The 26906-nt window shown below is 39.5% G+C and overlaps 2 protein-coding genes across 6 annotated transcripts; one reads left to right on the plus strand and one right to left on the minus strand.

Moving 5' to 3' along the window:
* Positions 1-3809: 3809 nt before the first annotated feature.
* On the plus strand, positions 3810-5288 carry LOC105666382 (vegetative cell wall protein gp1-like). The gene is made up of 3 exons (XM_048411073.1): positions 3810-3827; positions 3903-4489; positions 4553-5288. Exons 1-3 carry the CDS (start codon positions 3810-3812, stop codon positions 5286-5288), a joined length of 1341 nt encoding a protein of 446 aa, XP_048267030.1.
* Positions 5289-5943: 655 nt separating this feature from the next.
* Positions 5944-26535, minus strand: LOC100649614. 5 transcript variants are annotated; one of them, XM_048410296.1, is made up of 8 exons: positions 26280-26535; positions 15444-15663; positions 15007-15352; positions 11107-11350; positions 10883-11025; positions 9316-9872; positions 7302-9146; positions 5944-7050 (listed from the first exon to the last, which is right to left on the minus strand). In XM_048410296.1, exons 3-8 carry the CDS (start codon positions 15088-15090, stop codon positions 6987-6989), a joined length of 2937 nt encoding a protein of 978 aa, XP_048266253.1. In that variant the 5' UTR covers positions 15091-15352; positions 15444-15663; positions 26280-26535; the 3' UTR covers positions 5944-6986. The 5 variants fall into 5 exon arrangements, with proteins under 5 accessions (XP_048266253.1, XP_048266262.1, XP_048266246.1 ...); XM_048410305.1 differs by lacking the exons at positions 15007-15352; positions 15444-15663; XM_048410289.1 differs by lacking the exons at positions 15007-15352; positions 15444-15663; positions 26280-26535 and adding an exon at positions 14686-14963 and having other exon boundaries at positions 7302-9140.
* Between the last annotated feature and the right edge of the window lie 371 nt (positions 26536-26906).

Consider the following 26906-nt stretch of genomic DNA (forward strand, 5'->3'; position numbering starts at 1 on the left):
CGAATTACAAAAAATATGGCACTTGGCGCGTACAATATGTACAATAATTCAATTACTGTCTTGGATCAAAAGCCTCGTATAACCCCCTCTAATTTTACATCATCAACACCGCACCTAATCCATCATTATAATTTCTTGTCGCTTTCATTTCACCACTCAATCCCAAAAAAGTCGAACTAATGAGAATGAGAAACCAAAATCACATTCCTGATTATACCAGTTTAATACACTGTTACTGAAAGTAAGACACCAACCCACATCGCCCACCCAGCGTGATTAGTTATAAATACTTTGATACGTGACATTTAGCAAGCTGAGAATTATGATGTAAGTCAAAATGCATCGATATCGGCAAAGCATTAGGACAGATTCTGGATGAATAACCAATAAAAATAATCATAAAAATCAAGACTTTAATATAATGATCAAACGTATGTGAAATCGTATTATCTCGCAAGTATAGTTGTCATTGTTTCATTTAAAGCTGTTGAAGTGGTCACCACTTCTAGGAAAACTCCACATCTGGTCTTTTTAGCTTTCTCAAGCGCTGAAGCCATCGACAGCACATAGACAAAAGAATAGCAGGGAGGCAGACCATAAACAGTAGACAGGCGACGTTGACTTCGGGGTTTTCAATCATAAAGTAACACTGCTAGCGTGCGGATCTGGACCAGCTCAAATTGTATTCTTGTATTCCACTATCAAATTAAATATATATTTTGTATCTTACACTTTATCCACGCGCTTTTTTCTCTTTATATACCGAATAACCTCAACAAAAGCCATTCAGACGTAACAAACCTTATAGACACGTTCGAAGCGCTCTCAGCTCTCCTCGTTTTCTCGGTTCCCGCTGTAATTGCAATGGCATCGTTTTCGAAGAAAATAAAAGAAAAAGATGGTTGTCTTCCTGGCCATCTGGCGCATGGAAACCTCGGTATTAGGCATCTTAGGTTCTCTCGTGGCAATGATCGCAGAGCAGTCGCTTGTGCCGTGAAGCAAATTATCCAAGTATACGGTATTTGAAATGAAAGTAGCTCGCTCATCTGTTTCACACTCGCTCTTCTCCATCTTCGATCCGTTTGGTGTTTACTTTTTAACTAGTTTTCGAGAACCGACGTCCCTTTCTTTCATCAGTCAGCCTGTCCGCCTTGGGTGGTTCGTGGACCAAGCTACAATTCAGAGAATACTGTAAACAACTTCGTGTTGATTAATTCCTTCGTTGTGGACAAGGGTCGGTAGAGAGAAAGTTATTTGGGAAACTCTTTCCGCTGGGACAAAGGTGGAGATGACACTTAAGAGTGTAGGAACGAAAGTGAAGAGGATCGCGAAGATGCACGACTATTAAAAAGAAGAGGAAATGCAGTTATAAAAATACTTACTTAGAAAAATAATTTGACAGCACTTTAAGAACGATTATAACAAACATTTTTTTTATATCAGATCATAATAATTTTCTATGCGTTTACTTTTCGCAAGATACAAACTTTTATAAAAAGAAATTAATTAAAACGTAACGTAAACGTAACTAATATTTATTTATACACACGAAGAACATTTTTTTCACACAAATTAATTATCATCAGTTTTTTTTTAATTTACACCTACACACGATCCGTGCAGGCTTTCATTAAATGTAATAATTTCTATGAATATCCGGCTGCGATTCCATCGAATTAGAATACACATACATGTATCTATTTAAGTTCGCCCTTTTTCTTGACAGACGCGATACATTTAAAATTACCACGCTTTCAACGATGTCTGAATCCTTGTGGTTGATATACCTCGATATACTGTCATTATCAGTGTTACGTTTTTTACTTAAATTCAACCTTACTAATCTCCATTTCAAATCAAAACTACTAATAAAACTACTAAAACTACTAAAATTTTATTTATTAAAATTTCTATTCAATTGAAATATCTTACGTTTAACCGAACATTAGCTACTAATTAACTTATTGAAACGTACACCAAGGGAGTTGAAAAAATGAAACTCAGAGATCGTCCTTTAAAATCACGAGTGATATTAGATACAAATGTAATTATCGCGAGTTGCAGAGGACGTGGAAAAAAGGCGACCCAAAACGAAGAGGGAAAGAGACAAGAAAAAGTTATAATTACCAGGCTCACATTCGCGATTAATCATACGAATAACAGGTTCGAGAATAAAAATCACATTAACCTACCTGTCGGCCGATAAGTTTGCGCAAGAAGATTAACGAGCCTCGTCGTCGGTGTTCAGCGAAAGTGCACAAGCATTTCAATTTGTCGCGATGTTTCGGATCAACGTGCGCTGTTACATTAGCAAACTTTTACGCGTGCATCGCGTCAAGAGCACGCATAGCACGATAGAAGTGCAAACGAAGAAAAGGTCGTACATCGATTTGTTTGCATGTGATTCGTTGTCATTGCATGTACAACGAAACAACGTATTTCGACGATCGCGGACGTACGATTAATTTTCTCGTTTATTTCATTTACGTTTACGTTTAATAAAATATCTTTTATATTTCATCGCTAGAAAGCTTCGCTGTATGAATTAGAAAAACTCTTATCCAAAAAATAATTTCTAGAAAAAATCGTACTTTTTGCATCGATCTAACAATTGTTCACGATCCGCTTACGCAGTTGCTGTCTTATCGATTCTTTCGCGAAGATTTCGCTACGTTTTTGATGCTATGCCGACGTTGAACGCGATTTCGCACTGCGCTATACGATACAGAAATAAATGCACCAACTGTATTCGCGTTTACTGAATGAACCGTGACAGATTAGTAGGATTTGGTTGGTTCGAGTAATCAAGCGACTACTTACTTTGAGCGCAGGAGACGTTCATACAGGTCCTAAAGTGAATCGTGTTTTGTTACGACTCGCATGACGAAGTGATTGATGAAGTGACGTGAATTTGCGTTAGATTGTGAATATTGCCACGGTACGTAAGATCTAACAATATGTATTAGCAATTATTTTCTACGAAAAGCAATTTTTGTAACGTATAATTATAATCGTTCATTGAACAATCGATAAACCATTAGGCCGTGTGAGAAGTTTTTTTCGTTTTGTAAAGAAATAATGGATGCACATTTTCCGTTTTATATTATTTTATCGAATTACGAATGATCCATTTTGCTTTATCAAGATAAATATCACAACGTTTGACAGATTAGGTTTCATATTTGTATACAGATGCGTTGTAAAAGACGTGTCTGTAAAAGAAAGATACTTTTCGGACAACCTAATACATTTACTTGAAAATTGTAATTGATAAAGAAAAATATCCATAGAAGGCAACGTAACCTAGGAAAATAAACCATGATAACGTACCCCTTAAATTTTAACGTACGATACTAACATAGAAAATAATTTAAACGTTTCTTTGAAATGCCGGGCGTATTTTTAGCCTTGACAGTTTTATATAAAATTATTTCAGAACCATTATGATTCTGACGTGATTATGACGACACTGTGACGAATTAGATAAACAAGTATCCTTAGGTATTGCTACTAAATTATGCGCTCCAAACTGCAACAATATAGCGTTCCTTCTCTCATTGTTCTTACACAACGAGAGCATTGAGTATGAAAAGAGGAACAGCATGTTACAAAAACACCCTACTCGAGGGGTATAATCATCTTGCATGTAATAGTCCTCGGTGCAATTAGGACACGAATAATTTAATGGCTAGCTCGCGACTATATTTTATGAAATCTTATGAAATAACGCGGTTTCACTAAACAACGATGGGAGATGTACGTATAAAAGGCGTTGACACTTTTGTATTCCTGCTATACGCGAGTTGATTATGCGGGCATTAAAATGGGTACGTAGTTTCTTGAAAACAACTCAATAAGTATCACTCCGTGTTTAAATATTCGCTAATTGTCCACATACGCAGTTGAGGATAGTGCTGTTGATCAACTACGCCGCCGGAGAGGGTCTACGGACGGCTCGGCAAGCCGGATATACTTACAACATTCCCACAGTACCATTTACCTTGCCTGCACCTAATTACGGCCCACCGGCACCACCTCCTTCACCGCCAAGTTATCCCTATTCCACCCCATTGCCACCATCTTCTAGGCCGGATTATTCTTATCCCGCACCAGCCCCTGCACAGCCGCGTTACTCATATTCTCCACCACCAGCACCTCCTCCGCCTCCTCCACCTCCACCATCTCCCCCTCGCCCTTCTCCAACACCTACTTATTTACCACCACCGCCGCATCCGCCGCCGCCTCCACCACCACGACCACCGCCACCGTCACCTTCACCACCACCACCGCCGCCGCCTACTTATTTACCGCCATCGCCGCCGCCTCCACCACCACGACCACCGCCACCGCCACCTCCACCACCACCACCGCCGCCGCCTACTTATTTACCGCCATCGCCGCCGCCTCCACCACCACGACCACCGCCACCGCCTACTTATTTACCGCCATCGCCGCCGCCTCCACCGCCGCCTCCACCGCCACCGCCACCGCCACCGCCACCGCCACCGCCACCGCCACCGCCTCCTCCACCACCACCACCACCACCACCACCACCACCACCGCCACCGCCGCCTCCACCACCACCAACGCCTCCAACACCTACTTACTTACCGCCTTCGCCACCGTCACGGCCACCACCTCCGCCTCCTTTGCCTCCACCAGTGTCGCCAATCTACTTGCCTGTCTCAATATCGCCTCCGTCAATACGAGTTTCTACACCAGCGCCAACTTATCTACCACCATATGGTCAGGAAATCCAACAACTTTCTCAAGCACCCGTCACTTACGCATCAAGCACCGCATCTGCAATGTCGTCCAATGCGGTTAAAATAATTGGACCAGTCGGACCAACGGTGAATAATTACGGAGCATCTAACGCAGCATCGTTCGCAAGTTCTTCGGCTTCTAGTCCGACATATGACTACTCGACAGCGCGTCCCACGACTATGGGATACAATTATCCTACGCCAGCTCCTCCCGCCAGCTATCCTGCCCCAGCTCCTCCACCTGGCTATCCTGCTCCAGCTCCTCCACCTAGCTATCCTGCTTCTGCTCCTCCGCCCAGTTATCCTACGCCAGCTCCTCCACCTAGCTATCCCGCTCCCGCTCCTCCACCCAGTTATCCTGCCCCAGCTCCTCCACCCAGTTATCCTGCACCAACTTCTACTCCGATTTCAAAGTATAGCTATTCTCCCATCTCTAGACCCAGTTATTCTGCATCCGCTCCTCCACGTAGTTATCACGTAACACCACGCCCTGGTCCACGTTATCTACCTCCAGTCTCTTAGACTAGTTATCCTACACCAAAATCTCGACCTAGCTATCCTGGTTCAACTAATCTGGTTGAGATCCCCGACCTAGTTACCTTTTTCCATCAGAATGATTATGCCGTTACTTTGCTGTTATTTAGTATCATATCACCAGTATTCAGTTACCAACTTATCCTGTATTATCGTAAAAATAATTGCAGATTCTTTCTCTTTCTATTTATTCTAAGGCTGCTTCCAGTTAGAATTATTCTTTATATACCAGCGTATTTGTAATGCAATTATAGATGATATAAAATATAAAATATGTAGTATTATTGTTGAAATCAGAACAGAATTTACTATATAAGGTTTTTACATTTGTAACTGTAAAAGTGTTTATTCTTTTAAACGTAATATGTAGGTGGTTTGTGCAAACATTTAGTCGGATGTGATGTTATATCTATGTTGTATCTATGTAGTCTTTCTTATAATATATGCCAACTTTATAAATTTCTTAGAATTTTCGTCATTGTAAGATAGAACTTTTGTATCCAATTAATACAAAAATTAAGACAATTATACGGCACTTTTACGTTAATTATTCATTTTACGTCCTTAATAAAGAAATCACTTAAAGGTAGATGCTAGTCAAAAGATTATGGAACGGAGAAAGCGAATTAACTATATACATTCATTTATCAACAAAACCAAATTTATTTTAAATACAGTTTGTACGATAGCAGCTAGTACGACTACAATGAATATCACAGCATTTTTCTCAGGTAGACATTCTAGATGTCAGTCAGTAGCTTAACATCATTAACCATCTAAATACTACGCTTACAACATAATTGAGTAGTAAGTACATGATGAGTACTCATCCCAGTTAATAAATCTCCACTCGAACTTGCGTATAGCTCGTATTAAACAAACATGTGTTTTTTAAACAAAACATAGGTGAAATCCGCGCTACACTGACAAATAAATCGAACAGCCATGATCCGAAGTGTTAGCGTACTACATCTAACAGGATATGACTATGTATAGTAATCTGTTACAATTATAGTTATAATCATCATTGATCTTTATGATTCTGATATCATAAACAAAGGCGCATTTAAATGGACCAATCTTTTTTTATAAAAGTCGAGTATAATTCCGAACTATAATTTAACACAAACCGATAACAAAGATTAACACGTACGTTTCTTACTCTTCACTTTACTACTTAACTTACTGTATATTGCAACGAATTTGATTATTTAAATAATTGATGTAAGCTTATCATAGTAGAAACACAACGTTTACAAATCAATTGTTTATAGAATAAAAAAAATTAATGATTCTCATTAGTCTAAAACAAAAGTTAGTAATAGTCAACCAATATCACAATAATCATCTTAAGAAAATGAGTTCATTTGCATAAGAATAACGAATACATGAAAAGAGAATTGCTATGTTGATTATAAATCGATCACTGGTATGTAAATTTTCGTTAAAAGAAAATACATTGATTGTTTATATCAAACTCGTCGAAAATGAAATGTGATAGTTACTAATCTATATTACAATGGCGAGGAATCGTAAAAACGTGCTTTATCGTACATGAAATATATACATTGTCTTTTTACTTGCAAAAACGAGAAAAGATAATAATCACTCTTCGATGAATTTCATTTAAAAAAATGAGATATAATGTGATTTTGATGATGGTCCGTGATTGATTTCTCGAATTTCTTATTCGTCTCCGGTTTCCGTTAGTCTATCCAGGCAATCGTACGACTTCGACTGAATGATATATCTGTAATATAAGTAATTTCTGGTTAATATATGGAAATATATAATAAAATAGAAGTTCGGAGAAGTTAATTTTAAATTCGGTACTAAATTTAAAGGTGAATTATATTTGTTATTAGTTAAAAATGACAAAAGGCAAAGATCTGTTACGTAAGGAGAAAGCAATGGCGATAGATAGTTGATTAAAGAAGCAAAGCACCGAAACTAACCCACGGTTATATACACCCAAATTCTCTCTATCGTTTGTAACCCGACCGTTTGTGCGTGGGGTCTCTACGACCCACGTGAAGAATCATTTTCCCAGCTTTGGCAGCCTTGAAGCATTGCAACGCTTTCGCGTGCGTCAATCCGTCCATCGAAATTCCATTGATCGCTAGAATCTCGTCTCCGATTTTCAAAGTTCCTTCTTCGGCCGCCTGGCCACCAGCCATGATATCCTTCACGAAAATACCCATGGATCCTTTGTTACTATCAGATCCACCTACTATAGAAAATCCTAATTTCTTCGGAGCACCCTTTTCCAAGGTGATGGTCAACAAATTCATGGACAAACTAGTCGCCCTACGCGAACAGGAAACCGGAATGATAGCTCGCTTTCGTACTACCTGAAATTTTCTCATGCCAGTCATCTTTTCGCTAGGTTCTTTTCTCACAATTGCTTCACTTTCGCTTTTCGTTCGTTCCATAGAATTCGCGGATAAGTTCGTGCCATCCTTCATCAGGGTATCGATTATTTTACACTGAGAAGGGGTTTCTTGTCGTACATTTATGGAATCGGAAACATCAACTTCCATTTTTTCATTCATTTTTTCTTGTTTCAACGTCCACACCTCGGAGTCGCTTCGAGTGCGTACAAGAGTGTCGCCCCACGTGTCACCTAGCTCTTCACCGAAAGCGAAAGCCGGTTCTCTGGCTATTTGCAATTCCACTGTTCCCGAACATGTTTTTAACGCGCTTCTAGCTTCGAGGATCGACATCCCACGTAGTCTACGTCCACAAACCCGAACGATCTCGTCACCGATTCGAAATTGCTTCGATTTAGCTGCCACTCCATTTACGTCCATCTTTGAAATCACATAGAAAGGTCTAACAGCTTCTTTCCTTTCTACGGAAATGCCAAGGTTGCCAGATTTCTCCACGAACAATTTCATAGTCTTTAGCTCTCGACGAACCAAGGTCTTCGCTGGTGTTGGTGGAATTGACGTTGCATGATCGACTTTAGTTATTTGTTCAGATTTTTTTATTTTGTTTCTACAATGGACAACCTCAGGATCATCCGGCCCCATGTTTGACCGCGATCTCTTTGGACTGTAGTACTGCAGGGGGCTATTGACAAGTGTCGCGCAAATTTTCGTCGCTGGTGGACTATCCTTGCACGGAGATGCCGCGTTATCCAACAAACTCAACACGCTGGAGTCGATGCACTTCCGAGACTTTAACGGTATCTGAGACTTTTGTAAATTCTGCACCCTCACCGCTTGCGACAATTGCAGTGTTTGTTCCGGCTTCGCGAACAACTTTCTCTCTGGTATCTTCGACAGTTCTTTGCTCATAGGTATGGTCGAGGATGTTCTTTTATCTTCGAAATTTCCACTCAAAGATACTTTCGACGTTCCATCGTCGCATCTTTCTGACGTAGATGCTGCGTTGCTAGATTTTGTTTGTCCGACCGTACAGTTCACAGAATATTCCGTAAATCCTACGAAAGTATCCTCATCGCAACTGTCCGTGCTGTCTCCATCTGAAGCTACTGCGGTTATATTCGTCGTTGCCGATTCGCTTAATAAACTTTTGTTTATGATGACGGTGTTCTCGAGACGAGAAGGACCCGACTCGTTTTCTTCAGTTCCCGTTGTCACGTCTTGTTTTATCGGTGTGCTGACTGGTAACGATAAATCGATGCCATGGTAATCGTCCGACGTTATGGAGAAACTACGGAGTTTTAACATCGGTGGAACGGAGTTCTCACTGTCTGGAGAATCGGCGCCAGCTCGCGTGCTGTCGGAATCGTAACCACTTTCGTCACATCCTAATCGCAGATTGCTCATCAGCTCCTCCAGGCCAGTCGCTGAGTAAGGTCTGTGATTGTCGGCTCTGTAACTGAAAGAAGAAACTTAGAAGAAATAGTCTCGAGAAATGTAAGACTCCATAGCTAAGCGCACCAAGTAAAAGTAGTTTCTTAGTATGCTTAAATAAGTATGTTTAAATATAATCAATGGCTGCACAATCAACCAACGAACATGAACAAGATCTGAAAGAAACCACTCACCTGTCACAGTCACTGCCACTTGCGCGAACGTTAAACAGATTTCTCTTAATATTGCTAAGATGGTTATTGAAAAAGTCTCTGGTTTGCGTGGAAACACTGCTTTTGCCATCATCCGTCGTAGTCTGACTCGTATGTCGTTTCGGACTCGTACTTCTGACTTTTTCCAATGTTTCTCTCGCGAAAGCCGTTCCTTCTCGAGTCTTAAGCATATCCTGGTTCTTCAAAATATAATCTAAAACTCGGTGTTGTTCCTGGAGGTTCTGGATGCTGCGACTGAGCTGCTTCTTTTTCTCGTGAAGTATCGTTCCGCGATCTAGTCGACTATCGTCCAAGCTCCTACGAAAGGAGACATTCTTTATGGCACCCTCGCTCAAAGCCTTTTCCATCGGATAATGACTGATGCAGGTAACATCCTCCTCTTGTATCGTCACATTTCTAGCTGACACGTCGTTGTTCAAGTAGCCGCTACCTCGTTCGCTGCTTTTGAATAAATTTCGTAACGATTCCACTCTGGAAATTCTCTTTGGCTTTGGTAATTCGGATGAACCACTGATACCCTGGAAATCACGATTTCCATCAAATTAGATATTTAGCATTAGATCGAAAGAAGATGCGAATAAATACGTGACTCTGTACATAATTTTTATCCATAACATATTTTCTTCAACTACTTAAAAGATTTCAATGTAAAAGGTACAATAATACAACTATGTGATAAAAATTTGCTTAAGTATAATACGATACATGGCTGAAAAAAGGATACTCAAAAGGATCAGACGAATAGCCAGTCAAGTGGTAAGTAACAAGTAAGCGACTTACTTTTTTTTCGTACGTGGAGAAATCCTCATGGATACTCTGCCGCTGTGGCAGCAGCAGAAAGTAAGCAACTTACTACTAAACGTTTAAGGCACGTTCAGTAATGTAATAAAAGGGTTTAGTCGAGTAGATCCAAATTTTTAGATTTTCTGTAGTAGTTTAGATTTTCTCAAGTAGGAGAAAAGAAGAAAATATAGGCGGAAATATGATTATAATGGTTTTATTAATATAACTATAGGTACATTATCAAAAACATATTGTTTAAACTTTTTAAACTCTAACGGTTAAACAATACACAACTAATATCAAATAATTAATACTATAATGATAGAAAAATATTCTGCCATAATATCGCACATATATTTGCTTATTAATATTTGATAGAAACCCAAAATTTAATGATTTTACTTGTTTTCTTCAAGCCTTCCAAAAAAATCTTTCTACTTAGCTGATTTAAAAAAATACCCGAGATTGTTCGAAAAACAGTTTGTGCCTATAAACCGGTATAATTACCAAACTTCCTAGCATTAAAAAATGTAAATTTGGACTGCGACCAATTGCGGCTTACTTGACCAAAAAATCTAAACATTTGGATCGGCTTAGCTGATCGTTTCACTAAGCTACTCGACTAAATTTCAGTGTTCAAAAACTGCATTATATTAAATTCCTTGTTACTTACCTACCGTAGTGGCAATGTCTGAATCAGCTTAGTTATCGAGTCAAATGAAATGAACGAAGGTAACATATTTACGTTTTCTTTCTCGTCTGTTACACCGCCTTTTCGATTCGGGCTCCATCGTCTCCGTCGGCCCGAAACCGAAAGCAATTCGGAGCTGTCCGATCTCTTTAACTGATCCCACCTTCGACCTACTTTTCTGCCCCATGTCGAAATTCCTGTGACGTAAACCAGATTCGATACGTTAATTCTCATTGTACGCCGTATCCTACAGTTTTACTACGGTATTTAGTCGTTACCTTTTCGATTCGAAACACATAATTCCGACGATGACGGTTTCAAGAACGGCGACTCACTATCGTCTTCCTTCATGGATATCCGACCTGATCCATCGTTTTCCTTGTGCAGTTTTTTACTACTTCGACCGAAATTTTCCTCCGCCACTGTCAAAGGCGCTGTTCCATCCTGAGATAATGGAGTAGCCGAAACTAGCTGTGGGCTGGTATCAGAACTCTGTCGTTTGAACAGACGCATCGCGATAGCCTGAAAAAATGGTGATATCGAGATTACATAAGCGAATAGATACGACTGACTGCAACCGAATAAGTTTCCTCTTGTAAGATATTCATGACTTGCAACTGCTGCGCTTTTATCGATAAACGATATATCGTTATTAACAACTAAACGCAATTTTCATGTGCCCTTATAAATAATTAATATTATATATAGAAAAAAAGTACTAATTAATAACTATTAATATAAATACATTTGTATTAATACTCTAGAATTCATACGAAAGTTAAAAAGAAATATAGAAGAAGGAACGGAAGAAGACATTGTACCAACGCTCGAATCACGATGAACAAAGAGACGCATAAAGTTTAGTAAAAGTTCGGATCATCGATCGATCATTTTCCCAGCATTCCAAGAACGTTTAGCAACGTTTCCTATAGGTATCGGTCTGCGAACGAAAAACAAGTCTCTCTCCTACTCACGCCAACTTTATCACTACCACGCTTTTACGCCTTAACGGCTACGGTCGAAAGTGCGTTACCCGTTCCCAGCTTCGAGTTACATCCACCCATATCGAGCGTCTCAAAAACGAGCGATCGCTTTGCCCACGGCCCTCTCTCAAGTTCCAGCAACGATCGCGTTCATGCACCACTTCCTCCTCGATGTCTCTCGTGCGAACAACGATTAATAATAACCGACGCCCTTCGTCATTTCATGCCGCGATCTCTCTTCGTATCTCGATCCGTTTTCTGCGATATTCCACCACGCGTTCAATGATCGCGACCGCGTTTCTCTTTTTTACGATTAATTATTTCCACTGGCTCCGGTTAAACCTATATGACTGAGATAAATAACTTGCTCGCTTTCATCCAATCATCATACAGGCCGAAGAGTGAAAATATAAAATTAATCAAAAAGAAACACGTAAAAACCGACACGACGCGATTCTTCGTAGAAAAATAAAAAGGATATAGAATCAAACTTTTTCATCCTCGGCTTAGTTTTCGAGGAAATCGAGTTTGAAGATTTATCAAGTATACTTGAACATGGTTAATTCTAAACTGGACGGGACTACTTACTTAAATCGTCGAGAGATCATTCCACGTATGAAAGTAAGTCGAATGTAGAATGCAATTGTTTCACAAGACGCTTTGCTTCCGAGAAAAAATTAGAGAATTGAAAATCTATCATACACGTGTACTAGCCCGATTTTTAACTAAACTTGAAAATAAAATTTCTATTTCCTTGAAAATGAATTTTCTTAAACGGAAAAATGTTATTCCACATTTTCTTATTTTATTTATTTTCATACGTAGAATAACCTCCTGTCGATTATTTACTGCCCACCCTGTCCAGAATTAGCCACGTTCAAGCATAGTTGATTTTCAATTTTCAATTTCGGTTTTCTGGAAAACTCTGCCGAGAAGAGAAAAAGTTTGATTCTGTATTTTTGTTTCCACAAGGAATCGCGTCGTGCCAGCTTTTACGTGTTATTCGATCGGAACTTGTATATCTGGATACGAAATAGAGTATTCTACAAAATATCAGGCTCGATAGAAATATTCTATACGCAATTAATCAAGAACCCACGCTTAGTCCGAAGTGAAAGGTCAGTATTGAATATTAAGGATATTACCAATATACATTTAAACCACGTACCACGATATACTCAGAAGATACTTTACCATGATTATTTCTATTAATCATAACCGACGAGAATTAATACGACCACTGAAAACCGCGACGTTAATGTATATTAGTAACATTGAGATGAAAGAGCTTCTTGTAGTTTATGAGGCTGCTAGAGGTATTAAGCAGGAAGGTATTAAACATAAATTTTCACTGATTCAAAAAATCAACAAACAAACAATTGACAAAAATAAAACAGAAAAAAGCGTATTATTTATGTCACCGTACGAAGCAACGCAATTTAAGAATTTATGGGCCATTAAAGCGATCGGTGAACTGTTTCGATTTGTTTTGCACATCGTTTAAAGATATTGCCCATATGAATTGCATTCGATGTAAGTAGATTTCTCGGCGTTCATTGTTAAATATATTTATCTTCTAACGCTCCGAATCAAAATTATCCTTTACTGATCAAATCTCAAGGAAAAATTTTCAAAACGCTGCTCAATTTCTTTCGCCAATTTATTCTGATTTGATACGTATCACCCGTTATGTAGGCAGCACCGGCACAATGTTCTAGGATTGGAGAAGAGGGAACAGGGTGTGGAGACAGGGAAAAAAGCGCATGTAGCGTTGCCCACGTGTCTCGGCCGGCCGTATAAGTGTATATCACATAGAGCACATGTCGCGACGAAGTGGCGTGCATTTTTCCTAGACGAAGCGCACACGTACGCGACGCGTTCGAGACGTTCCATGCATCCGGTCGCAATTACGACGCTCTTCGAAAGATCGCCGTCCAACGATTCGCGTCAAATAAATTCGACCAACTATAGCTGCAAACCAAATCAGATCTGTACCTGTTCGAATATTACGCGTTACTTTTTCTTAAAGTGAGAATTTATCATTTTCATATCAATCACTGCTGCATCAACTGCTGGTGAAAACGTAATAAGATCTTTTTACGTTATCATTACCGGTTATTTACAGTCAGTCTGATTCAGTTCATGTCCCAACTGCTGATAATTCCAACGAGTACCGCGCATTTCTACTTGACGTTACGCTTAGTTAATTTATATCTCAGGGTGTTCTGTAACTTTCCATACCTATTTTACGAAATTAAAAATTAACTCGAGCTTTCTCCGCGAGTACGAGCGCTCGGAGCCACGATACGGGCGAGATTAGCGCATTTTTTAATCGAACGATAAACAATATCAACGAGTATTAATAAAATCTCTCTCGACTTTCGCCAGACTATATTTGAGTTATATATCGCTTTTCAAACATATCATTAGCTTACGGTCGAGACAGACGTTTCAGATTGCAAAGGTAATTACCATTTTTTGCCCACGAGTTATAAATCTTCTTGCGCTTCCTCGAGTCGAATTAAGGCGTCTAATAGCCTTTTTTGAAACGAACATTATACTTATAATACAAAACATAGAATACCGAGACCTTTGATTGCGGCAAATCTACCAGTCCATTCGATACGGGCGTTTCAACACGAATCTTGATTTTCACAAAAAATTCAGATAATGCTTGTAGTTATATGTATATAGCTCATATATTTAGCGTAACTTTTAATGATCACACTACAAATGCCACAATATAAATGCAAACGCCTATATGAAACAACAATTCCCAGCAGTTTGAGTCCTCCCTAGATGTAACACGTCAAAAGCATCGCAAACGTCTTTCTAATCCACGCCGTTACAAGTAGACAAATCAAGAGATATCACCTTCGTTTTAATTCGTCCCTTTGCCCAAATCCTACGAGCGACGTCAAAGCTGCTTCCACGTCTCTCCATCCTTCTCCCTTCTCTCCAGCCTTCTCTCGCGCTACAGCGTCCGAAACCAAAATACCGACCCATCCTCTGTGCAACTTCTCGCGGAGAATCACAGTAGCGCGTATCGAACTAACAACGAACAACGCGATCGTTCTCGTAAACCCGTTAGATCGTCACGATTTCATGGAAACACAGCAACACGTAACGCGACTGACCAAAGCCACCGATTAAATCTCGTCGAGTTACAAAGAAAGAAAAACAGCACCCACGCACCGTTTTAAGAAAAGCCAGCGAGGTAGAACGAAGCCGGACACGATGCACCAGCTGATTGGCTTCCTCTTCGACTCGACTTTTCATTCATACGATCGTGCACCGAAAACTCGCTTCCACACCCCCACCAGTCAGCCACGAGTCTCGCCCCCGCTTGTTTCTCCTTCGGAAATAGATTCATCATCAGGATGTCGTCCCGAACACCGGAAACGGCCGCTTCCTGTCGAGCCAGCTTCCCGTCGCGCGTTCGTCTCTCTTCCACGCTCTCGTTTTTTCCGCCTGTTCTAGCTTTTTTCCGCTTCCCACGGAACGTATATGTAAGCATCGGTCCGCTTTCGAGAACGAATATCTGTCGTTTATCAAACAGTGAGCGAAGTTTGCGGTTCGAATTTGCAGGTCGGGTTTACGGGCTGAGCCACAGCCACCAACTGGCTACTCACCTATTTCAAGGTAACATAACGGTGCGAGATCATAGGTGACGCGAGATGCATTACAGTTACGGCCGGGTGCATACCGGACTTTATTCCAGTCGACGTTTAGACGTGCTTTGGACATGCCTTCGAAGAAGCCGCGTGCGTACGTACACGCTGGCAGCTCGTGCGAAAAATCTGCCTGGAGTAGACACGCTATGGCCGCGTGTCTGCGCAGGCTAGCTATACGCTGTAAAATATGAAATACGACGTATGGCACGGTTGCACAAGTTCCATGTCCCAGCCCGAGTCTCCAGATAGTTATTAACTAACGAGACGTTGAGACGATCCGGTAAAATTAACGATTACGATTTAGTTCTCTACCTTATAGCGAATTACTCAAATATCGAATTGCGTATTTGAAACGAGATCGAGTAACATCGTAAGCGTATCTTTGGGAAACTTCATGAAACATCGTAATTTAATAAGAAATTTTTGTAACTAAAAACGTAGTAACGATACATCGATGTTATAAAATTAAAGATGTATGCGCAAATAAATAGAGTTTTTCTCAAGTTCGTCCATAAATTTGTGTTCACCGAGGGAAGTCAATGGTGCATGATGGCTGGAGCAGGGGTCAAACACGAAAACTCATCGAACGGTGTGTTAGCGGCAATATTTTTACGCGTTACATCCGCTCGGATACGTGGTTAGCCTTGCATCCTTTGGCTACAAACGGAGGTGCAAGAGGTTAAAAGCAGCGTGCGTATAGCTGCATGCATTTGCATGCTGCTGTGTAGCTGCGCTATTAAAACCAGCGAAAGTAAGTTGACCATAAAATGTGGGTGATTGGGTCTCTGATCTTCGACAGGCGCGCGGAGAAAAAATCGCGCGAGAAGATCGCGATAGTCGTTTATTCGCGAAACGTACAGCCCAGTCCTAAGATGTCCCATTACTAGCCAGCCACTGATTCCTTCCTTAGCGTTGACGACTATTCTATTTTAAAGACTACGTATTATTGTACTTTCCACGTAATAAATGAAACTTTGGAAATATCGAATAACTTCAATAATGTCTTCTTTTTTATCAAAGAGAGGCAAGAGCAAAGTTAAGGTTTGGTCGACCGTTATTTGAATTCAAGATTTCAAAAACATTTTATTGTCAGGTATCACAGTATGGAAGAAATTGAAAGTATGTAAACCATTATTTGCCGAAGGTAAGACGAAAATAGCTCCGTCATTTGATTGACTTTCACAGCTTGCAATACGTGAGAATATGAATGGTCGCTGCAATTGATGATGAACGTGCATAACTTGGTTTAAAATACGGCTGCCGTCCTTCGTTAGAACCCATTGTCTATTTTGTTTTAAAATATAATCACCGTTTGCAATAGGACTCGAGGAAATTATTCTAAGTCGAAGTACCGAGCTTTCAAGTAAACTTTAGCCGAGTAAAAGATTCCAAAAATTATGTTTCGCGTCATTAGGGAGCAACGTTTCAACGCTTTTAACCCAACAACTTTCACTCGATACTCTTTTTCCCCATCACTTTCCCCATGCAGTTTCAATTCGTTAACAACTCTCGTAAACTTCGATATCATTTACCAAAATTCATTTTTTCGACGTGATACGTAACGCTTCTCGCTGTACGATACATAATTCATAATTCATAACATAATCCTAGTTTAATTTCTAATTCATTGTAATTCTAACATAACCATAATTTGCGATCTCCTCTTCTATATTTGCCGCAAAAATGAGGATCTCTGCGTGGACGATGACGAGTCCAGAAAACGCATCTTTCCTTTTGCGAATTCGAAGAACCGGTTCCATTTTATTGCTCGATATACTATCCGATGTTAACACACGGTTACTGCATCCACCATGTATAAGCTAAAGGATAAATCGATATTCGATTCGATGATTCGTCGTTATCCATGAGACAACCAGCCGAACGAAATCGGTGCCACGGTATTTCGGTCGTCTTCCTTTCTTGGTTTTAATCTTTTATTTGTACACTATATTTTCATTTATTTGGACCGTAGAAAGTAAAACTATGAGATTTCGAGCGTCCTCGAACGGGCTCGTCGTCTGACACAGATTCATGATTTCGAACATCGACCGCTTGTCCTCGACTGGTCTTTTTTTCGAAAGAACTGCCATAGCCCACAGCGAATCGACTCGCGTAGAAAGCGGATTTGCCGATCCAAGAATCGTACCAGATCGGGGACTACGTTCTTCGTTTTTAATTTAATCGACGGACGAAAATATTTTGGAATGTCGGATTGGAATGTTCACGAGGATCTAACGCTCGATAAATATGATTGTTCACGGGATGTTTTTAAATTGATACAATCGATATATTTAACCGAATATGAAATACGATAAAATTGAAATAACAAAGGTTTAACAAACACCTTCCGTGGTTAAAAATAAGATACTTTTATTTCGAATCGCTTTGACATTATAGTTTCTTCGATCGCTTCCATACAGTGAATCTCGCTTAGAAATTCTTAGATATCGGAAATATTCCAAGATATTCAACCTCACTTTCCATATACAGTGCATATTTCTGCATACCAGCTAATCCAAGCAACGCTATCTTCGATAAATTTTAAGCAATGATAGAAATACAAGACTTCAAACTACTACATATTCCACTTCTCCTGTATTCGATCGCAGTAGTTGCTGAAGAAGAACTGGTATAAGTACGCGTTTCTTATATTCCTCTTATTTAACAGACATGCCAAGTTTCACAGAAATCGAACACCCGGTGGACGTACCTCGTTAGTAGCCAGCACGATGGCAACAGAATGTTTGTGCAATCGTTCAGAGTAGTCAGTGATAATTACAACTTTTTACTTCAGCCCATTCCAAGCGAAGTACGAGGCGTTGAATGAACGCTGGCAAACGTGTTCCAGGAACGCGACGCGACGTGCTGTCTTTTTTTTAAAGCAACGTAAATGTGTACCAAACAAGCCAGCATTCTCGATCGCTGGGAATTTTCATCAACAGGCCTACATTCCGTCTTAAACGAACCAAATCTAATGCGATCATTCGCCCCGATGAGAATCGTGTCATGATCTAGAAGACACAGGCTGTCCCTGCGTTTAACTTTTAACTTACTGCGACGGTTATCTCGTCGAGATATTTACGGAGGATACGAGGAAAAAGATCGAGCATTTCCATGAGACGGTAGTATTAATCGAGAAGGCAAATTTGATGGAAAATAGAAGTAGTTAAAATATTTTTTTATAGCTTGACGACTTATCTATTAATAAGCAATCTCTGATAAGACCAATCTTATCAGCAAATTATTTCATATACAAATTTCGACTCCATAAAGTTAATAAGTTTCCATTCCTGACCATACGAAAAGCATAGGAAAAGCGATGTACATATTATCACATCCGTATCAGAACACATTTTACTTGATTGCTCGATTTCTTATACGACTCCTGTCATACAACTGGTACAAATCTTGAACGTGAAATCATGTTTTCACTGGTTGCTGTACGAAAGAACAGGCCAAAGATTCAGACACCGAATGGACGGTACACCATTTCTATAGAATAATGTTTATTAGCAAAGTGCATACAAATTTTAAACGAAGAAGAGGTATTGGGCAAGAATGGAGGAACATGGCAGTATCAAAACGGACAGAGCGCTACCATTGACCATTGGAACAAATCGAGATAACTAGCGGCGCGTTTACCGCAATGAAAATTTGTCTCCTTGTCCTCTACTCGAATTCTCTGTTAACGGGATGGATGTTTTTATGTGGAAGAACCGGCTGGTACTTTCTTTCGTTGTGTACGAACACGTTGAAGAGGAGAGCGGGTCGGACGGAGATATCGAATACAAAGTCTAGAGAAAAAGAGAGAAAGTGCGAAAGCGAAAAAGAGAAGAGAGATCAAAGAGATCTAAGAGTTTTCAGGATAAGCGAAACGCGATGAATTTATGTAAACTCACGAACCAGGATGTGGTTGTTTCGCGTTCGCCTTGTCCCGAGAACTCGAAAAACGAACAATGTTTGTTCCAACGTGGGAGAATCGCGGAAATTGTAGATGAGACGTGCTCGGCTTACGAGAATTAACGCGGCTGGTGTGAACTTGTAGGTATGCATGTAAAATATTACGTAGCGGCAAGATCGTTACCTGGCGATTCATTGTTGAGTATGTTGGTGGTGCCGGGTTATACGAGCTCGTCTTGAGCCTCAACGAAACCGGAAGTCCTCGCCAGGAACAGATCGGAGTTGCGAATTATGTAGTTCTTCGTATTAATCGATGATTGAATTTGCGAGAAACATATCGTAGAATCGTTGAGTAATAGAACGAAGAAAGAAAGACGAAAAAACAATAAAAATTCCATGATTTAAACTACGAATAAAGCAAATTCAATCTCGTAAAATAAAAGATGTCAATTTTATCGAGACAGGGATTAGAAATCGTGCATGGCGGTACCATTACACGTGACAACTAAACGTCACTTATCGGTACGCGAATTTACATCATTGCCCGATAACCTGACAACAATCGTCAATCATCGCACGGACGATTCTGAAAGCAGTTTGTTAAAAATCAAATCTAACGGCAGCATGTACGCTGAATGGATTCGATGCAAACACTCGATGGAGAAAGAACATAATGAAAAAAGAAAGAAAAAGAAGAAAGGGAAAACGGATGGGACAATACGTTCAGCGTGGGAGAATCGTAGGCAACGTAGTGTGGCGAGGTGTGTACAAGAACGACAAAGAGGCAGGATAATCGACATCTGTTCCATAACACACTAGAAACCCTAACCATGGGCTTCCAAAGGACAGGTTCCCATAGGGGCAGGTATATACGAGGTCAGGTGGCCCTTGGCTGAAGACCTTTTTCAAGAGCTTCCAGCTTTTCCGCAATTATGTCGATCGTCGATGGAAATAACTTCTATTATTCGGTCAGGTACGTTGCACTCGTGTTTGCATAAAACTTTGGTGACTCATCGTCAGAATTTGCCTCGTAGTTACCGTTTTTGCACTTAAACCATTACTGCTACGATAGACTCCCTTCTCTCCCCACCCCTACCTCTTTCTCTCTCTTGTCTGGTCACGTTTTCGTCGAGATCTTATTTCGATAAGAAATATCAAACGGCAAGATAATGCATCCGCCAGTGATATATGCATTTACACAGAAAATGGTTGCCTCTGGCATTTAATTCTATCCATTGATCACGATTAGAATTTTTAATAAACGACGGAAGCCCCAGCCACCTTACATTTACGCATCGTCACAATAGTACCACGCACTAATTACATCCTACGTGAAATCATTAACCTAGCTTCCATTGTGCCATTGTGCTCAGCTTTTAACGAAGCGAGTTCTCAACTACTAACTATGCACTGTAAATCTCCCTAAAGGAATAACGTATTTACGCAATTAACCAAACGAGCTATTACGTATTAACGTAACAAGTGCAAATACTGCGAACGGGTTTGTACCGGTATAACGTACGTTAATATCGTCATTATATCGTTACACTATCATTAAACAACAAATTCAATTATTATGTAACAATGCTACGTACGTTCTACGATTTTAATTCACTTAATTCTCGCGCAATGTATCTTCTCGTAACGTTTATTCAGACCGTGGCAAGTGGCTGCGAAAGGAAAGTTACAATACGCGTACGGATAATTTTATTTGCAGAGAAGCAACTCATAAGCATGACACGTGCTATAGACGCAATTACCTATCTTTACGGAATAAAGTTTAGCCTAGGGTCGTACCATAATTATACCGTTTCGCGCTAATGATCGCTTTGTGTATGTGTAATTAAGAAAACGCATTAAATATGCTGGCGGAGAGAAACGATCAGCGTACCGTTCAGGTACGTTGCTTTCATGTAAAATGGCACAGTGGTACTTCTTTAATAGATCGATCCATTAGATCGAATGGATATCGTAATTCTGCTCTCGTCGTGGAATTTACGATGAATCGTACGATATGCGCCATTAATTTCGCTAGATGGATCGTGATACCTCAAATTTGAACAGCGATTATTACCTATTATTAGCATAGCTCGATGTAGGGCGTTTAGAACGCTGTATGACTAGAAATTTGTCAATCAAGAATTCTCAAATATAATGAAAAATATAATTTATATTCTGTCAATTAGTCGATAAAATAATCTAACACTTGGTTCACATGGTTTTTGTATTACAATGTTTCGGTAGTATTACCGGAAAATTTGCTTAAACTCTTAAAGAATCGTAAAAAATCACGCGTTCCAGGAAGCCCTTTTTAAGGAGTTTAGCGTTTATTCTCGTTTTCGTTTGCCGTTGCTACGACTCGAGGGATACACGTTATAGATTTTAGTCATCGATTCATTTAGAAATTAATTTTTTTTGACAATTTGACAAGTTCTTTTTAAAACGAGCATTTAAATTTCCGTCTCACGGGACTTAAGAACGGCAATGAAAATACAAATACTCGAAAAAATATGAAAAAATAATTAAAGTAGCACTATAAGGACAAACACGCAGCGGACAATGAAAATGCATCACTCTCCAATTTTTCCAAATATTCATGTAAAATAACGTCTGAGGCTAATAACAACAGTATAGCGAATGGCATGGAAAAAAGTAACGACGTAACAACGATAATGCCCACGCTGGAGAAACAAAATCACCAGTGTTTACTTGCAAAAGCCGCATAATTAGAATGTTGGCCCGCATTATAACGTTCATAGAACTGCACAATCAGTTTACTTGTTAATTATACGAGAAACACGACCGAGATTCAACGGATAAAGAACATGTATTACAGCATCTGAAGAAACTTAAAGGAGGTCCTGGTTTCTCAAATATATTTCAGATGCATCTCCCATGATGTTTCGCATAATTACAAGTCTCTTTATTCCGCTTAATTTCGTCCGATATCGTCTAACTGCTAACGTTATTCATAATTTCTACGACTTTCTAACGCATCTTTTAGCTTTTGATGAGCGTAACTTAATGTATCATAACATTAATCCTTTCGTCAGAGATGTTCATACTTTACACGTGGATATAACAATTGTACGATTATTAAAATTGGGTTAGCACGTTCGTACAAGAGAAATATTCTGATTGGCAGATTACGGTATATCTTATCGGTTACGAATTGCATCCGTTTTTTGATAAATCTATAAATATAGAAAATTTGATCGAGAATTTCACGTGTAACGATTTCTACATTATTTGAATCGTCATTTGAATCAACGAACAGACCCCACTTCAATCGATATCACTATACAGTACCTATCTATTTCCAACACCGTCTGAAAAACCGTAAAGTATCTCCGATAAACACTTCACGAGTGTCGTGCAATTAGAACCCCCCTCCCCCGCTTTAATCTGGATAAATCCATCCTGATCCATTACCAAACGTGACCACACCTAGACCAACTGTGTGGCAGCCCTACCCTTTTATTAACGTTAGGAGCACCTGCGATAACTTCTCATTTGCTCCCTGTTATCTAGGGCCCGGATGACACACGTTCGTGGTTCCGCCAGAGGAAGGTCAGATGGAGATCACGAGATTAGATCGGGACAAAGAAGGTCGAAGAAGGGAGTCGAGACGAAATGGAAAGAGAGGAAGAACGAGCGAAGCGAACAGTCGCGGAATCGAGAAGGAGTCACGACGAAGCGAAAGCGGGACAAAGAGAAAGAGACAAGGCTGTAGAGAGAACAGGAATGAGAGAGAGGATGAAGAGAAAGAGGTGTATCAGCTAGCAGAGAGTTCGTTGCCCGATTGGCTAGCTTCGCCGTGCCTCTTCTTTGCCGTCCGCTTCATCCTTTTTTATTCACAAGCATTGAACACGCGTACACGGCCGCAGGTAGGTACATACAGGAGTGGCTGTTTCGTCGAGTCGTCGAGGATGACGTCATCGATCGACAAATCTACCCAGGTGAGTTCAGGTTGCCTGGCGAAATCACCGTTCGTTCCTTCTCCCCTTTGACGCCGATATAGAATAACCTGCATCAATACGGCCGACATTGATGCTCGCTTTATTTCAAAGGACATCCAAAATCGCCTTTGCGATATGCATAGCGAGCCAGCATCAGTAATTATCTCTCCGAAGTCTTTCGGGCCTCCAGAGACCCGAAATTACTTAGATCTTTTTACACGGTCTTACAGAAAAAATTAAATTACTCGTGTTGAAGGGTACAAGTCGAACAAGAGTTTAATCAAGACACGTTTATGTTTAGAAATATTCCAGGAAAGAATATATCATTCTTTACATTCGAGACATGCCATTTGGGAAATAGTTTAGGTATGTTACTGGACCGTCATAAATTATGATTTAACCAACTATAAGATCCCAACCTTTAACATTGGGAAAGCTATTCTTCGATCCAGTCGAAGCTCGTTAACGCAGAGCACACTAAACAGGATAAATATGACAAGCAGCTGAAAGCATGGGGCAATAAAAATCAGATATGGAAAGGAGAACGCTATTGCTACTCGCTGAGCTGGGTCTAATTGTAAGAAGACTGGATGAAACAAGGGGTCGCGATCGTCATTAACGCCCATACAAAGGGAACGTGTATCGTTTGATATCCGAGTTGGCAACCTAACAATAAGGATCAGCAGTCGTACAATACAATTTTCTCCAACGTAGTGTCGTCTTGCGCTTCCAACATAAGAAACAATCTCCCTGTCCCTACGTCTAACTGTAAGACCGTCCATTATACGCTCATTCATCATTTTTCTACATACAAATTGCCGTTCATTGTTCATCGCATAAGCTGCAAGCGACTTACCGGTTTAACATTTGAATCCAATCGATCTAGACGATGATCTATCGTTCCAAAAAGTCAAGAACGTCACTTTCAACCGGTATACAAAAATCCCTGTTTTTCATTGTGTAAAACGACAATGGTATTACATAATATACTTTATACCGCCTATTTTCATCGTACCTGTTAGAAAGAAATATTTTTTTCTTCGGAAAATCTGTTAGGCTATATAAATATCGAAGCAAAATATTTTTTACGAAATGCGCGACCTCAAGGTAAACGGATTCGTAACTGATTCTATCGATTCAAGTAGCATCGTGCTTTGGAACACAATGTGATTACAACGGTTGCTCGGTGCAACGTTGAAAAATATTTACCAAACCATGTATAACCAATGTATATAGTGTCAACAGTATTATGGTTTAGTACAATTCTACTGTTTTGCTCTATTGTTTTGGCAAAATAGTTTTGTATATGTATATACAATAGTCGCTATATCTGTTTTAAAATAGTAGAATCACGTAAAAATTCTCTAATCTTTCTTTCGTCGTAATAATAATTTATGTATGTTGAAATGATTCTGCTTTCAAAGATTAATTTTCATTGCTTGGAATTAGCTACGTGTAATATTAAGAAAAAAATAAAACAGAAAAATGTTAACGTCAGATTTTTCAATCGCTTTAGTTACTAAAATGTTTAAATTAACTATTCGAAAATTTATCGTTCCGAAATTAGATTACATTTCAATTCTCTAGTAAAAAGATTTGCAAATGATTAAATAGCGGCTATCAGCATTATCGGTGAGATAATTTATAAGAATACCTTTCATGACGAGTGACAAATAATTCAAGTTCGTTTTCAATTTCGCGAATCCATGAATTCATTTCACGGAAAAGAATTCGCCTATAATTTATCGTCGGTTACTGCGATTATAATTAACGCGGATGTATTAAATGTATCTTCTATAATTTATACCATATATTAGGATGTACATAGGTAATTACCAAATCAACGACTCTTAAACACCTATCAATGAAACGCAGAAACGCATTTGTGTGGTTTTTTTCCAGAAGAATAGTTAGAGATCATCGTTGCTATACTTTCTTAGAATGTAGGCTCAACTCACTTGCCTGTTTGTATATTCGATTTATAAGGACCTAACATGCTAATTATACGCGGTAAATCAGCTAATAAACTCGAAATTTTATTTTGTAGTCTTCAAGGCCAACCGTTTCTCGACATTCAGTTCCATGTAAACAATTTGCAAAGCGAAGAATTCCTATTCCTAGTCGAAACTGAAATTCCAATAAAAGGAAATCGTTCTTGGATTAAAATGACGCGTTTTTATACAGCGATATATCTATTATACGTTTCAAGAACAAAAAATTCGGTAACGTCGAAATTATCAAAAATAAAACGAATCGCGAGACATTTCGCCAGTGCTTTGTTAATTGGTCGTGAGTTAACAAAGGAACTTCGGTTACTAGGCGAAGCTCCTCTTAGAAGCGAAACACAGAACAAAACTAGGGATATTACTTCTTGAAAATCTGCTACATAAATCTTTAAACAAGAATCCATATTTAGAACGCGTCTCTGTGAAAGCTCTCTCTTCGTACACAGAAACAAGAACTTTATGATGCTATTAACCACGAAGATAAAAGTTTCTTAATTTAACGTGAGATATTCGAACAGGACGAGAGGGCTAAAATTCCAGCCAGGCATTAATTAATGTCGAACTTTAGAACTGTTCGTGTAAACATCGATACAAACTGCTCTGAACGCGAGCCAAGTCGTTTGTAAATGGCCCAAAACATAGCGTTGTCGCAACAAAGTAGCACTTCGAACAAATTCAAAGTCAAAAGTTCCGACAAGCACATGAGAAAAATAAGAAAGAAACGTTTCTCTAATTATATCTTACAACAAACCAAAATACATCGACGCTGTATCCTATAATAACGCACAAATGAAAAAATAAATAACAATCTTGACAAATGTCAATCTTCGTTCAATATCAAACGTTTCTGAAATGAAATTTAATTATCAGAATAAAACGATTTACGAAAAATCCTAGGAAAGGTATGAGAAAATATAAGAGAAACTCACTTCTGACTAGAAGACGCTCCTCAAATGAAATGCATAATAAGAAAACACAAAACCAAGAATTGCGAGTATATCGCGAAGCACTGATTAAATAAACCTTGTTAACTTCACAAAAAAATAAGGAAACTTTCGAGATCCGAACTCGATCGAAGATTGATATTTCGACGCCGATTCACGCGATATCGAACTACGTATTCCTGATGTATCGAATTGACGAATCAGTCGCTAGAAGCGATCACCGGCACGACTCTGTCGAAACTGGCGAGTGGAGCGACAGCACCGAGAAACGCCAGGGTTGCCTACGCACCGATGCACGTGGGCTCTGGAGTGGGGAGTGTAAAGACATGGAATTGAGAGGGTCCGTATTCCGTAGTAGGTATTTGCGAATAGCGTTTTACTCGATGAAAACAAGGGTGGTGTAAAGTGTATGTAAATCATTCGTACTCTCCATCGACTGCCCGTTTTTCTTTTTCTTTTTCCTTTTTTGCGCTAGAACCGTTTCGATCTTATCAAACACTGCTATCTTTTTTCACTCTCGGGTGGACTTTCTAGTGGCTCAGCTTTTATTACGATATCACAGTTATTGCAAAGATCTTACTTATAATTAGAGTATGACAAAGGTTTAATTTC

This window comes from Bombus terrestris, chromosome 2 (assembly GCF_910591885.1).
Source record: "Bombus terrestris chromosome 2, iyBomTerr1.2, whole genome shotgun sequence".
Taxonomy (NCBI): Eukaryota; Metazoa; Arthropoda; class Insecta; order Hymenoptera; family Apidae; genus Bombus; species Bombus terrestris.

Bases quoted from the DNA above. Each gene is read 5' to 3' on its own strand.
- LOC100649614 (XM_012314478.3), bottom strand. From the start codon at position 14,817: ATGGGTCGGTATTTTGGTTTCGGACGCTGTAGCGCGAGAGAAGGCTGG. The intron at 11,026-11,106 runs GTAACGACTAAA...TTTACGTCACAG, and splicing joins ATGTGTTTCGAATCGAAAAG to GAATTTCGACATGGGGCAGA. The intron at 9,873-10,882 runs GTAAATATGTTA...CGTGATTTCCAG, and splicing joins TAACAGACGAGAAAGAAAAC to GGTATCAGTGGTTCATCCGA.
- LOC105666382 (XM_048411073.1), top strand. The intron at 4,490-4,552 runs GCCACCGCCACC...ACCACCACCACC, and splicing joins CCTCCACCGCCACCGCCACC to ACCACCACCGCCACCGCCGC.